At 42.2% G+C, this 15,650-nt stretch overlaps 1 protein-coding gene across 1 annotated transcript in view; it reads left to right on the top strand.

The window, feature by feature from the left end:
• MRPS5 (mitochondrial ribosomal protein S5) overlaps positions 1-14,824 on the top strand; it is a 69,941-nt gene extending 55,117 nt beyond the window's left edge. Inside the window, exons 6-11 of the mRNA XM_060248375.1 lie at positions 3,465-3,555; positions 5,568-5,614; positions 7,553-7,610; positions 8,926-8,988; positions 12,578-12,714; positions 14,268-14,824. Coding sequence (XP_060104358.1) covers positions 3,465-3,555; positions 5,568-5,614; positions 7,553-7,610; positions 8,926-8,988; positions 12,578-12,714; positions 14,268-14,492 — 621 coding nt within the window. The 3' untranslated portion in view covers positions 14,493-14,824. The remainder of the gene's footprint in view (positions 1-3,464; positions 3,556-5,567; positions 5,615-7,552; positions 7,611-8,925; positions 8,989-12,577; positions 12,715-14,267) is intronic.
• The last annotated feature ends 826 nt before the right edge of the window (positions 14,825-15,650 follow it).

Below are 15,650 nucleotides of genomic sequence, written 5' to 3'. Positions count from 1 at the left end.
GAGAATGGTCAGCATTCTTAGATGTGTTATTGAACAGCTAGCGCTGAATCATGAGGGAAGGCAAAATTAAGCATGCAATCATAAAACATTTTTTGTATCTGTAAAAGCTGTAAGCCCTGACCTGAATAACCCAGGCTAGACCAATCAAATCAGATTTTGGAAGCTAAGCAGGGTTGGCTCTGGCTAATATTTGGATGGGAGACCTCCAGGGAATACCAGGGTCGTGACACAGAGGCAGGCAATGGCAAACCATCTCTTACCCTCAAAAGTCTACTGGGTTGCCATAAGTCAGCTGTGATTTGATGTCACTTTCCACCACCAATTGTTGTAAGTTTTAGATTGCTTTGTAAGACAATCATACATTGCAGCTGCTTGCTTCTTCTCCAGAATGAGTGAGAGAGAGAGGAAATGTTGCTCTTATGCAGTAGGGGGACAGAGCATAGGCGCTTGTTTGATTCAGGACACTTGATGTAGTAACAATCTTCAGCTGCCTGTGTACACTGTCAACCCTAAAAGGCCTTTACAGAGTTTTAAGAGAGATGTGATAGTTCTGATTGTAATGGGTGACTGGGCACATTTCCCTTTAGAAACAGCTGACAAGGGGAGTTTGGTATCTCCTGCCCAGTGGCTTAGCTAACTCATTTCCATGTGCTGCTGTTGCCACCTTCTGGAACAAAGTGGAGGAACTTTACATCTCCTTCAAATCCCACTTCCTTGGTTCAACCTGGGCTAGATCAGACACTACGAAGGTGACCAGAAGAGAGGCACCTTCCACCCAGTGTGCCTGCTCCACTTAGAGGAATCCTCAACAGGACCTAACATCCAAATCCCAAGCAGACTGATTGTGCTGTTGATTTTATTAGGGAATAATCCATGTTGTGTAGACACATGTATGTCCAAATAAGACAGTTAGGCCTTGTGTGGTTATCTAGAGGTGGGGATAGAGTTGCCAACTCTGGATTCAAAAATACCTGGAGATTTGAGGGTGGAGCTTGGGAGAGTGGGGTTTAAGGAAGGGAGGGTATAATGCCATGCAGTCCACCTTCCAAAGCAGCTATTATCTCCAGAAGAAGTGAAATAGATATTTTAAATAAATAAGTAATAAACAAGAGATTTATGGCAAGCCACCTCTTGGAGATCAGTTGTAATTCCAGGAGATTTCCAACTCCCACCTGGAGGTTGGTAAGCCTGGGTGTGACAGAAACCCAGAGGAGAGGGGCATTCCCAAACCCCTCAGTATGCAGAAGGGACCAGGTTGCCTTCATATTATTCAATCCACTGATTAGATTTTAGGATTTTTAATCAGATTCAAATCATGGTTAAGAGGGATCCATCTAGCAGTGATGTTGATGTAACATGTAAACATGGCTGAGCTGAAGGGGGGAATTTGCACCGGGGAGTATGTTGTATTCTGGGCAACTCCCAGTGTCTTAGCCATCATTAAAATATTGCGAGTATCCTGTCTCTACTGGCCTGGATATTTGTGTGCACAACTGCATGCCAGTAAAGGGGAATCTTCAGTTTGCAAAAGTGACTTTACTCTCCTTTTGAGGGATTTCTCCCTCAAAAAAAAAAAGCTCTCTTCCTTCTCAGAAAGTCTGTGGGCAGCCTGCTGTACATTGCCACATATATTGAACTGCTCAGTAATGCAATGTTGTGTCCCCTTTATGCAGCTGCCCTCAGGATTATATTCCTGGAGACAGAGCTCATAAGTGCGGGCAAAAACTATTTTGGGGTATTACATGTATGACTAGCACAGGGTTCAGCTATTTAAATTTTAATGAAGCCACTGAAACTGAGGCAGGAGGGCACTGAAATTAAGATTTCATTTATTTTTCTCTTCCTCCACTAAATTCTTATACAGAAAATTATGACTTTTAAATAGATTCTTATAATGCGCTTGTATAAAAATTTATTCCATTCTTTCTTTATAACCAGATCTTAATTATGTTGGGTGATATTTTTTCTCAGTTCAACAGTTTCTGCCTTCATATTTTGTTAAAAAATAAACGATGCATTAAATTGCATACTGGAGTTCCAAAAATAATTTTTGCTCCTTAACAGAGTGTTCTATGTTTCCTTTTCCTAAAGGGAGCAGGAGATTAAGAAAGTGGTTTAAGCCTTAAGGCCATGTAAAAGAATAACAAAAAATATGGAGCTGCCTTCTGCTGAGTCCTTCAAAAGTCAAGCATTGTCAGCCTTAACAAGCAGCAGCAATCCAGGATCTCAAAGAAGACTTTGACATCACCTGCCAGCTGATCTACAGATGCAACCTGAGATCTTTGGCATGCAGATCTGATGCTTTACTGCTAATAAAGATGCCCAGATAATTCAGACATGGTGTGCAGACATTAGGTTGCTTATCATTGATGATGTCACAGATACTAGAAATCAGCACTTAATCCATGATGCTCTCACAGCCACATTCCACCCAGCAAGCAGTGGGAAGTGTTGTGCTGCCTGGGTTAAAGCCGTCACATGTACATGCCACAGTAGTGTGGTTGATGTTTTCCCATAATTAAATCCCATAAACCTGTTCTGAATGCATGAATAGCCCAGTAGATAAAAGTCCATGTAACTGTGGCACTCACTCTCTTGAGCTTCCTGAGATACAAAACTTTGGGCTTGGGAGTCTGTACAGAGGAAGCATCCATCTTCGTCCTTCCAGATTTGGGTTTTGAAACCAGCCCTTTCTTTCAAGCAGTAGAATTTTACCATACCTCAGAGTGCAGTGTTGTCTGCTTTGACTCTGCAGGGCCTTGGGCCCAGAATGGTATTCCCCAACACCTGAGAGGTCCTTTAACTGAAAATGCCAGGGATTTGAACCTTGTTTGAAAGACTGATTCCTCTCTGCTGGTGCAGTGCTTGGCATCTTTGTAGCTCTGCAAATCTGCTACCAGTCCCTCCTCCCCATATCCTGCATTTTAGTACATCCATAGCCACAGCTGTCTCAGTACTCCCCATGTTCTGCCAGCTGAAAAGAAATTTCCCGTCTCCACCATCAAATGGCACAGCAGGTTAACTCACCACTTCAACAAACGTGTCAGCATATAAAATGAAATAAAGCAAGGATTTGATGTCTTGCTGCATTTATTTTTTTAATGTGCAGTGATATTTCTTCAGCCTGGTAACTGCAATGAAGTGTGAAGCGTCAAGTATTACAGGAGGCATAACTTCAAACAAAAAAACCCCGATTTTTTATTTTCTTTGTTCCTGTCTTTTAACAGGCAAGGTTATCATGAGGCCTCCAAACTTATCAGCCTACCCATCTGCCAGGGACATTGTGTACTCAGCACCTAATAAAAATAAAACAAAACTCTGCTCTGTGTTGAGCCCAACTACAAAAGGGCATCTTTATCACAAAAGTGAAATAATCTTGGAAGAAATGACCACTTCTTTAGATTTGATTTATTAAATAAGTAGCCAATGTCAGTCTCTTTGCAAATTTTTTCCTCTATTTTCAGGTGAAGCACGTATTTAATATGACAGCAAAGGAAGGAAGAAAAAGATCTGTTAGTGCCCTGGTGGCTGTGGGAAATGGAAAAGGAGCTGCTGGTAAGTGGATGTTTCAGTCCTAGGTTTTTTTGAACACATGCGGCTGCCTTATACAGTCAGGCCTCTGGTTTTTCAGGGTCAGTATTATCTACTCCGACTGGCAGCAGCTTTCAAGATCTCAGGTGAGTCTTTCATATCAACTTTTACCTAATCCTTTCAAGTGGGGATTATATGAATTGAATTCGGGACCTTCTGCATGCAAAGCAAGATAGTCTGCCATGGAGCTCTGGCCCCTCCCCATTGAAAATCTAACCTATTGGAAATCTCTGCAGAAGTGAAGTTGAATATTTGAGGGCTTGCTGTTCTGTTTTGAAATTGATGCTCTTGATAAAGGGAACTACACCCTGAAATGATCACCGGGCTTGAACACTTTTTTCCACACTTGTCTACACAGGAGTCAACTAGGAGTGATTCTGAGACAAACTACTTTCTTTTAGAGACTCTTCACCCTATTTTGGATGGTTGCTTTGCTGACATTGTTGCTGCTGATGGATTTGGACTTTACTACCTGTACTTATGTGATAGTGGATTTGGACTTTACCTGTTCAACAATCTACCTGTATTTAACATATGTGATAGTAAAACTCTGGTATAATTTCAACATAATTGTTTCCATGTTTTTTTTCCTTTTCTGGAGAGCCAGTTTGGTGTAGTGGTTAAGTATGCAAACTCTTACCTGGGAGAACCGGGTTTGATTCCCCACTCCTCCACTTACACCTGATGGAATGGCCTTGGGTCAGCCATAGCTCTGGCAGAGGTTGTCCTTGAAAGGGCAGCTGCTGTGAGAGCCCTCTCCAGCCCCACCCACCTCACAGGGTGTCTGTTGTGGGGGAGGAAGTAAAGGAGATTGTGAGCCACTCTGAGACTCTTCGGAGTGGAGGGCGGGATATAAATCCAATATCTTCTTCTCCATCATCTTCTTCCTTTTAGTTGGCACTTACTGAGAGTGGCAGAAAACTCCTGCCAGTGAACAACACACCTAGGAAGGGGTGCAGGAGAGGAATCAGAGAACTTGTGGATTGGATCTGTTGCTATGCATTATGCACACAGGGTTTTTAGTCAGTCGCTTGGTTTTGTAAGCTCACATGGGCACTTGCTCAGATTTTAAAAAAATGACAACTGTGCTTACCATGCATGTTTTATAGTAGGATAAAAGCCTCTGCCCCTGAGTAGAAGTCTGCTTCTTGTCTCCCTTTCCCAAAATACTAGAACTTGAAAACATCCAATAAAGCTGATGGGCAGTAGGTTCAGAATAGACAAAAATAAATATTCCTTTGTGCAATGAGTGATTGTAGTGTGGAATTCTCTGCCAGAGGGTGTAATGATGGCCACAGGTATAGATAGCCTTAAAGGGGAATTAGACAGATTCATGGAGGAGAGGTTTAGCAGTGGCTCCTAACCATGGTGACTAAAGCAGTAAATCTCTGAATCCTGCAGCCAGGAGGCAACATCAAGGGAAGGCCTTGGCCTTTATGCCTGCCCTGTTGGTGACTCTTCAGAGTAACTGGCTGGCCACTGTGTGAGATGATGGATTAAATTGACCACTGGTTTGATCCAGTAGGGCTCTTATGTTATTAAAACCTCTTGACTTTAGAGGGCACGTTTGCCTTTGCAACATACAGTGGTTTACTTATCCCCGTCTGAAGAGAGTCCTGACAAAAATGCTTTTTAAAAAAAACTGACAGCATTTTACTTGGAAAATACACTTCAATGCACATTTAGCAAGTAAAGACATACCTCTTCTTGTAAGGATAAAACACAGGAGTGGGGACCATGCACATCATCTGGAGCCCCTTAGAGGAAAGGCAGAATAAAAATGAGCCAGAAGATAGATTTGTCTTTCCTGGTGTCTTAGAGTCATTAAGAGAAACAAAGCAAAAATATCGGAGAGCAACTTTTGACACGTTTGCTGGTATTATTGATGGGGATGACGTATGGAGACATCTGCATACTTTTGCCAGCTTCCAGCTGAGGTATTCCTGCTTACTTACCAATCTGCTTGTGTCCCTCAGGCTTCGCGGTGGGAAGAGCAACTGACAGGATGATTGCATTACGAAAAGTAAGTCATCTAAAGAAACTTTAGTCCATAAAAATTAAATTCTGCTCGTTTAGACATTGCTAGGCTTGTCCTCCATATGTGATGCCTCCTCCTGTCCAGAAACTAACTTCTTTCTTTCTTTCTTTCTTTCTTTCTTTCTTTCTTTCTTTCTTTCTTTCTTTCTTTCTTTCTTTCGTCCGTCTCTGCCACTTCCACACCCACCATTCATGGAGCCAAAGGGCTCAGAGGCTGTGGATATGTGAAAAACAGATCCTGCTCTGGCCATTGAAGCTCCCCTATTGCTCCTATTCCTGCCTCAAAAAAGCATTTCTGAGTGCGTCTCTCCCCTGAGTCGCCTTGCTCAAAGCTGCATTTCTGCATAGGCATGTCCTCAGCTGCTTCATATGGGCCAATATCCAAAGGGCTATTTAGGTTCATGCAAAGGTTGTCCTCAACCATTTTTTAAAAATTTGTTTTCTTTGAACAGCTGAAACCTCCCCCTCCCCCAATACTATATTACAAACCACTTGTGAAATGCCCCTTTCAGAAAGATTGTTCATGACTGCACATGAATATCCCTTTCTGTAAGGTCCCCAGCACAGATGCAGCTGTATCTCCAGCTGTTACTGGCACAGAAAGGAAAAGGGCCAGCTCTGCTTTGCATCAGAAGTCAATGTGTTTGGGCAGTTGCCAGGACCCAGGCCCATTCTGTACCACACCAATTGAGAAAGCTACTGTCTCCACTCTTAATGCCTGTATTCTCTCGAGGCCTAGCACACAGGACATGGGGTAGCATTCCCTGGAGCATTCAGATTTTGTGTGTTTCCTGCTTGCCTTATACCAGGTCAGGTTATTGGCCCATTTGATTCAGATTTACTTTGAATGGCAGCAGCTCTGCAGAGTCTAATGTTGCCAAGTGTTAATCAGAAAATAACTGGGGACTTTGGAGGTGGAGCCAGGAGACTTTCTCATTCCCTAAAATAAATAAATAAAAATACAGCAGTGCAGTTCTCCAGAATACAGTCTTCATTTCCTCATTCCCCAGCACTTCCACTTTCTCTCACACATGCACATGCACACAGCAGCCAAAATAAACACAGTTTGGAAGCACACACTTTGTGGCCCCACTGGGGCAATTTACTCACCATGGGAGTTGTTGACTATTCTATACTCAACCCAGTTCACCAGAGGTTACTATTTTAGTGTGCAAACAGCTTTAGGAACTGGAAAGCAAACAGAACTTCTAGGCTCCTTCCCTTCCAACAGGCTCCTTGTTCTTCAGGCTCACCCCGCCCCCATTCAGCCTGACTCTTAAAGGTGCACACGCACTTTTCTACAAGCAACGGTTCCCAGTGTCTTCTTAAGCCTTCAGAGGTTTGAAGGCACATGGAGGCTGTTGGGTTGGAGCTTCCCCTCACCAGCCAGCTGACTGGGGGCAAGAAGGAGCCTGCAAAAGTGGGAGAACCGCAACTGGGACTTGGGGATTGGCAAGCCTAGCAGAGTCTCAGGCAGAGGAAGGTCTTTCCGGGCACCTGAGATTGCTGAACTGGCACCTTCTGTGTGCAAAGAAATTATTCTTCCTTTGAGACATGGCTCCTGGACTGGTTGACTCTGGCACAAACTTGTCTCCTCCACATGAAGCATCAGGAGAACCTTAGGAAAATTTGATTCTTTTATCCACAGATGACTAGCTTGGCATGAGTGAGAAATCATGCTGGTAACTTGTGTGGATTTATTTTTTCAGATTGGATTAAGCATAGTTAGGTGGTGAAGTCCAAATTTCATTTGGAATCCCTTTTAGTTCATTAAGCTAATTACTTTCCAGTACAGCACAATGTTGGCAGAAATAACTTTATTTTAATGTTTCCTCCTTTTTATTTTTAATTTGATTAGCTGTGAAATTAAAATAGTAAGTGCTTGACTTTTTTTTTTTTAAGTGTTCTTGGGCTTTTCTTCTAGGCAAAGAACAAAGCAATTCGCTTTTTACACTATATTGAAAGATACGAAGACCACACAAGTAAGTATTAGACTTTTAAGACTTTCTGTTGTTTGTAGGAAATTTGTTTGTTTGTTTGCCACTCTGCTGCTCTAAATGTTTATGTAAGATTTCTGATTTCTTCGAAGTGTGTTTCAATGCCTTGGCTCCAAAAGTTTAGACCAAGATGGAACTGCTGGCTGCTTAATTGACTATAGTGGGTGTGTACTTGAGCACACAAGGAAAATATCTCAAATTTCTCTTTGAACATTACCCATCAATGTAGGTAGATCAGTTCACACATCCATCCATCTGCCAGGCCTTGATGGAATTAAGGGATGGGAATCAAGAGCTGTCTGTGAGTGTTTGGACCAGGTTGAAGACAAATGTGTTTGTGTGAGCATGTTCATATTTTATTCCAAATGTTTTTGTATTGAGATTGAGAGAAAAAGATGGTTGTGGCAGATCAGAAAACATAAAAAGCTGGTTCACACTTGTCACATTTCCAGCATGAAAAGTATTTCCATGAGAACACTATCATGAACCCCAGTTTGTCACAAATGGCAATAACACATATTCATGTTTCACCATTGAGAATTTGATGTGCTGGAATGCTGCCTCTATCCTACTGCAGAGCATTTTCTGTGCAGGTAGGGTTGCCAAGTCCAATTCAAGAAATATCTGGGGACTTTGGGGGTGGAGCCAGGAGACATTGGGGGCAGAGCCAGGAGCAAGGGTGTGACAAGCATAATTGAACTCCAAGGGAGTTCTGGCCATCACATTGAAAGGGACAGCACACCTTTTTAGATGCCTTCCTTCCATAGGAAATAATGAAGGATAGGGGCACCTTCTTTGGGGGCTCATAGAATTGGACCCCCTGGTCCAATCGTTTTGAAACTTGGGGAGTATTTTGAGAAGAGGCACTAGATGTTATACTGAAAATTTGGTGCCTCTACCTCAAAACACAGCCCCGCCAGAGCCCTTGTTATCCGCGGATCAATTCCCCATCATTCCCTAAAACTGCTGGAGATCTGGGGCTGTGGGGGGTGGGGCTTCCCCCCCCGCCAGCTAGCTGGCTGGGGGGCGGGGGGAAACTTGTAAAACCAGGAGATCCCCTGCTGGGACCTGGGGATTGGGAAGCCTATGTGCAGGAAATGTACAACATGCTGAGCTTTTATTGAAATTAGTGGTATTTCACTGTGCAGAACTTTCTGCAGATTTACTTATTTACAGCATTTGTAGCCTGCTTTTCTCCCAAAGAGAGATTTCATTGAGTGGTGAGCTTTTATGTAGCTTAGCTGGAGAATCATCATATTTAGCAAGTATTATTCCATAATGCTTTCCTTTCTGCTTCTAGTTTATCATGATATTGCAGTTACATTTAAAAAAACAACCATCCGGATGAAAAAGAAAAACAAGGGTAAGTAAAATAACTTAGAAGCAGTTCTCTTTGAAATTAAGTCCAGCAGACAGAAGTCCATACTGAATGCACTGAACTGAGCTTAGACCCTAGTTAGCAGCTGACAGATGGAAGTATTTTGGAAGAGGGAGGTGGATATATTGTGGCTTATAATTAATAGTGATGTCACATTTCCCCTTTTAAAATGCTAATAACCTGGGCGGGGGCTGCCTTGATTAGTGAAACCAAATGAAAGTGTCAAATTCCTCTCACCTCCCTATATGGCCATAATCCAAATTGAAGCTGCATTTATGCACTTTTTTATTTCCTTCATTTATACCCCACCTTTCTCCTCAGTGGGTGTTACATTGTTCTCCTTGCCTCCATTGTCCTTTATAGCAGCCTTGTGAGGTAGGTTAGGCTCAGTGTGTGTGTGACTGGCCCAAAGTCACCCTGAAGCTTCCATGGCAGAGTGGGGAATTTGAACCTGGTTCTCCCATATCATAGGCCAATACTCATAATCACACAACACCACACCAAATGATGATCTGTGATACTGATCACATCCAGTCCCTTGAGCTCAACATTTCTTTTTCTGGTGGGTGAGGGGGGTCTTCAGCCAGTTTTTAGCCCTTATGGCTGCAAAGATGCTCTTGAATGTGTATATACTTACTGTTTGCTAAAACCATTACATCCAGAGAGGTGGGTGAATAAGATTTCCAGTGACTGGGTTTCAATTTCTTCCCCGTGAATAATGAAACCAGAATAAATTATGTAGAATAAACAGCTATGTAATTGCAGAATGTTTCACTCCTTGGTGCAGAATGTGGATTGTTCAGGTGCAGAATTTTCAGCCCAGACTATATGTAAAGAAAGTTAAATGAAAATAGAGCTAATGTGTTTGGGTGCCTAGGGGTATAAGCTGAACTCTCCTTTCTTCCCAGAATATTACATTGATATTTTGCCACAGTATCACAATCCATTATCATTAAACAGAAATATTTTACTGCGGCTTTTACTTAGAATGAAACAGTCTTCTTAAGCAGTTCAACAAAGACTTGCTTCACATGACTCAACCCTATAAATATTTTAAAAACCCAACTGTGATCTACTGCATTTTATTAATAAGCCATTAAGAAGTCTCTTCAAGATTATTTCAATTTGCCAGGCAAGCTTGGTGCTCGGTAAATGGAGGAAAAGAAATTATTAGCAAGCCACAGGCTTTGCTGCACTAATATTTCCCCATCCCCCCCTTCTTATAATTGAAAAACATATGATAACCATCTAGAGCCATTTGTTCTGCCATTTTGAGAAAATATTGATTTCATGCTTGCAGGCAGAATCCGGTTTTTGACATAATTACGTCTGAGTGATCTGTGAGAAGCTATTTATCTAGAGTTTCCTTTGTTAGCTGTCCCGAATATTCTCTTTTTGTTATGTCACTTTTTTCTGTCCAGCTCAAGACAGAATTTCTGTAGATTATTTCAAATTGGATGGAAATTGCTCTATTTGCATTGGAAACAACCAACTGCTGCCCCAGATATGTTCAGGACATAAAATGTATGGTAAAACGACCCGAGGGAAGTTTTCCACAGAGGCAGTGTGTGCATAGCTGTTTACAAGCAAGAGGTTTCTGTGCATTGGTGGCTGCTCTGTTCATTAAACTGAGGTTTCCTGCTTTATGCCAGAGCATTCCAGAATGGTAGTATCCATTCTCCAGTGTTGCTTTGTGTGACTATGAAGCCATGTAGAGCTTCATTTGGATCGCAACTCCTAATAATGCTGTTATCACTTAGTTTAGAATATCATTTATTTGGTCATATAGGGAGTTTATCTTCATACCTTTTCTGCCATAAAAATGACAAACAAAGCAGTTTGTAACATGAGGCTTGCAAGATTTAAAAAGAAAACGTTAAAGCCAGCAGCAAAAAGAAAGCAATCATAAATACAGCAAAACTTTTAAGACATTAAAATAAAAGCAGCAAGAATCAAAAGACTTTTTTTAAAAGGAGTCATTCTGATCTTCGGTGCAGTCTGCAGCTTCAAGTAGTAAAAATGTCAAAAGCTTTCCAGAATAAAATCATTTTCACAAGATTCCAGAAGTCCAAGGAGGAGTGATTTTTGTAAAGAATAGAATCTTGATGAACAAGAAAATTGTAGCTGTGTTAGTCTGTCTGAGCAAAAACTCCTTAGAGTTTCACTGCTCTTACATTCCGCACCTCCGTCCTTGAGTAATCTCATATGCAACCCTCAGTGGTCTCCCATCCAGGGCAGATCAGATCTATGCCTTTTTAGCTTTTACCACCCTACGGTATCTGTTGTTGCCAGGCTGTCTGTCCCCTTTACATGATTGTGACTTTCCATTCCTGTGGCCCATAATTGAATCTTGGCTTATGAGATAAACGAACATTATCATACCTATCACAAAAGTGGTGCTACATAACCGTTAAAAAGTAATAGCGATGCATGAAATGCTTTCCTTTTTCTCATTCTGGTGGCTTTAAAGTGATGGAGAAGCTTTAATCTTCCTGCTTTGCAAAGGTGGAAGTGAGTAGCTAGAAAACTTGGGGTTGATAAGTCGATCTAGCCTGCTCTTTATGTGTACTGTAGAGGCCAATTTTTACAGAAGAAAAAGCTTTGAGCAAGTGGTAAATTAAAACGGAAAATAAATAATTGCAAAAGTTTGCTTAGCAACAAAGCAGCAACCAGTGCTTTTCAAGGATAGACACATATCCCCCTCCACCAAACTCCAGAAACGAATATCACTTGAGTCCTGTCACTTTTGTAGCAGTGCCATAGCAAACACTCCTTTCTGATCCCTGAAAGCTCTAACCTTTCCCTCAGTCAAAAGTCAGAACTCTTTGAGTTCTTCAGTGTTTAGACTCTTATGCAGCTCTACTTAAAGGGTCTGTTTTTCCTGATAAAAAGCAAATACCCTTCTACAATCCTCTTTAACTGATGGTGTGTCCCAAAGAGTACTGGAAGGAAACAATTTAAGTAGTTCTCTTGATCAGAAAACCATTGAAAATCTCACATTCTGCATTCCATGTAATTCTTGTAAAGATACCCTTGGATACATTCAGTCTTTTTAGTATCGTGGTGGGCTTTTTCACCTGGAAATTCATAGGATTTGAGATTTGTTTCAGCTCAGACACACACACACCCCATCCCTTAATGATAATCTAGAATGAACAGAGAAGACGACACTGCAGAGCACCATGCCAGAGGCTTATGCAGGACAAGAAATATATTTAAGAGGCATAAATTAAAACTGGCATTAAAGGAAAGTAACTAGAATCCCTGTTTCTGGGAGGAGGGAGGTTTTGAGGCCTACATGTGCATATCTGATTGTTTTCAGTTAGATTAGCTGAAAAGACTAATCTCTGAAGTTTGACTCAAGGATCAGCAAGGCCTGATGAAAACCAAACAGTATTTACACTGATATTCGCTAACCACTACATGCTAGGAGCCAGAAACGCCTGCAAGAGTCTTGGGGCCTGATAGATTGTGTTAAATAGCTCAGAACTATGAAATCTTTGCCATATTAATTCCACATTGATGGTAAATGCTAATGATAATTAATTAGCAACTACCTTTTTCCCCTCTGCAGGATATGGACTTTGCTGTCACCGAGCTATCATTACTATGTGCAAGCTGATTGGGATTAAAGACATGTATGCCAAACTTTATGGATCTAATAATCTATTGAATCTCACCAGAGCGCTCTTCAAGGGATTATCAAGACAGGTAGGTTACAGAGTAGGCAACTGCAGGCTGTGTTTATTGAATTGCAAGAGTTGGATTTATAGCCAGTGGTCCGTAGGCAGACATAGTCTGGAGATGTTACGGTTTGTCACCATTTCCTGTGCCAAGTTGGAGGGTGTGTGTGTTAAATATTAGAAACCAAAGTCAGAAATGGTTCTAAAATTGCAGTTTTCTTACCAGAAAGCAGCCTAGTGCATGCATGGTGCTGCCAGTCTCTTAACCGTGAATATAGGAGAAGGGATGGAGGTATGATCAAACATTCCCTTTTCAGCCCAAGACAGACTTCTCCCACTTTCATTTTGCCAGCTTTAACAATGGTTAAAATGCCAGCAACTAACAACCACAATTAATGCTCTCCGAGGTTTTGACACCAGGGTTGGAATGATCTATGCTAATGTCTGCCTTAGCCATGGCCAAAGAAATAAAAGAAAAGATGAGTGGGAAGGGAGTGCAAGAGCCCCATAGACATTCCTGATCCCTTAACAGAGGTTAAGACATTGGAAGGAAGACATCTGTACCAGCCTTTAGAAGTCAAAAATTGAGGAGTGCTGGGGATCTTGAGAACATTTACATGATACGAGCCATGTATATATGAAATTAAATACAGTTCTGTAGCTTTGTGTGAAAGCTTGCCCCAGTTATATATGTTCACTCTTACTGTTTTTGAACAAAAGGGCCCACTACAGAAACTGCATTCTGATGCATAATCTTGGCCCCAGTCTGGCACTTCTTCATAAAGGAGCATGGGCTTAATGGAACTAAGAGGAGCACAAGGCCATCCTGGGATTTAACACAGCCAGCCATGAACAGGTGGCTAAAACAGTTTGGGGGAGCAGGAAAGAGCAGGGGCTATTTGGCAACCACTGGCAGATAGATATCCTGCCACCAGAACTGAAGGTGTCTGTCACTCCAGTCTTTTTTTGAGTTCTGTGGCAGAGGCAGACTATGATAATTGGAAGGGGTAAGGAAGAGCATAGATGATGCCACTCCCTCGGTGAGTCTGTCTAGAAGCAGTGAGATAGCAGGCGTGGGACACCTGCTCCCAGGCCTTCAGAAGTCTTGAGTCAGGGGGATTTGCAGTGTTGTATCTTTTCCTGCCCAAACAAGAAAGTTCGTATTGAAGGGGCTGTTTGTTGTTCATATGTAGCGTGCAGGCTAGAAGAGGGGATTTTTTTATGGAAAAGGGCCTTATGAGGGTCTTTTCAAATTTCCTCCTTTTAATGGGACCATCAACATATCGATAGGAAAACTACTTAGCTAAAGAGATGGAAGGGAAAGGAAGTCATTTTTAAGCATACTTTAAAAGAAGGGGGCTGTTAGCTGGGCTTTTACCTTCAGAAAGTGGTTTGTTGGTCATGTTCTGTTCTTCTGGATCTTAAAAGCATCTTCTGTTTGTTTAGGAAAAAGACAACATGTCTGTTTACCTGGCGCTAGGTATACAAAACATCAAGATTGGTCGGCAAGCTAGGTTTGGAATTGGATAAGGGGAATTCCTTTTAGCTGAGAACTTCTTTCCTTTTATCTTGCCCATACAGGAAACTCACCAGGACCTAGCCAATAAGAAAAGACTCTATGTGGTAGAATTTCGTGATGAATGTGGGCCCCTGCCCATTGTGGTTGCTGCACCCCAAGGGGTCCTCAGAGAAGACCCTGAGCCTGAGGATGAAGTACCTGATGTCAAACTGGAGTGGAATGAAGTGAAGGCAGCCCAAGGAATGAAGAAGTCTCCCTGGGCAAATGTCAGAAGAACAGTGTGGTAGAAGGGACCACTCTTAAAATGCACAAAACTTTAAGGGATGTCTAACATCCCTTCACAAGATGAGTGCTGGGCAACTCTTCCAGCCAAGTAGTCCTCATGACAATTTGCAGGCACTGCGGAACATGGAGCCTCAGAATGATGTAACCATCTCTCTGCATGTAATATACCTCTGTTGAATGTAGGTGGCTGATGTGCCCGGAGGCGCAGGGGAAGTTTTTTGTGTCAGAAATGCATCCACTCTGTTGCTCCCATCCTGTGGGAAGAAGGAGTCTATAGTTGGCAGCCTTTTCCAACAAGTACAACATGGCAGAAATAAATATGTCATCAAATGCCGTTCTGCCCAGTTTTCTTTGTTAAGTGTTTTAAACCACTGCTTGTGATTTTCCAGAAAAGGGATATTTTGGTTCACTGAGTTCAGGTACTGCCTGAGCAATCATGAAATGTTGTCACCAGTAGGGCAATTATATTATTGATGGGAGAGGGAGAAAAATACAATTAGAAGTGTGAGAAATACATTCCCACAAGACAGCACAGAATGTGACTTGGGAGTTATGTCCCACCATCCTTCGCAACACCCGCTGGGATCATGAGTTGCAACTCTGTGTGCCCAAGCAATGTGTGATCCAAGAGGTGTGGCAAAGGTGATCTGAGTTACACTTCTCAAATTGTGCACTTGCATATGCTTCCCTTGGCCACATCCTAGTAAGCATTTATATTGCATATCCCTGGCCAGTTTGGTTAGTGTGGCAGGCTAACACTGAGAAGACTGGCATTCATATGAACATATGAAGCTGCCTTATACTGAATCAGACCCTCGGTCCATTAAAATCAGTATTGTCTACTCAGACTGGCAGCGGCTCTCCAGGGTCTCCAGCTGAGGTTTTTCATGTCTACTTGCCTGGACCCTTTTTAGTCGGAGATGCCAGGGATTGAACCTGGGACCTTCTGCTTACCAAGCAGATGCTCTACTACTGAACCACCATCCCTCCCAAAATACAGTCAAGCAGCTCATTGAACAGCCATGAAGGAGTCAATGAACAGTACATATATGAACATATGAAGCTGCCTTATACTGAATCAGACCCTTGGTCCATCAAAGTCAGTATTGTCTACTCAGACTGGCAGCAGCTCTCTAGGGTCTCAAGCTGAGGTTTTTCAT

The sequence above is a fragment of the Heteronotia binoei genome, chromosome 1 (genome assembly GCF_032191835.1).
Source record: "Heteronotia binoei isolate CCM8104 ecotype False Entrance Well chromosome 1, APGP_CSIRO_Hbin_v1, whole genome shotgun sequence".
NCBI lineage: Eukaryota > Metazoa > Chordata > Lepidosauria > Squamata > Gekkonidae > Heteronotia > Heteronotia binoei.
This window is presented reverse-complemented; position numbering and strand designations above follow the sequence as displayed.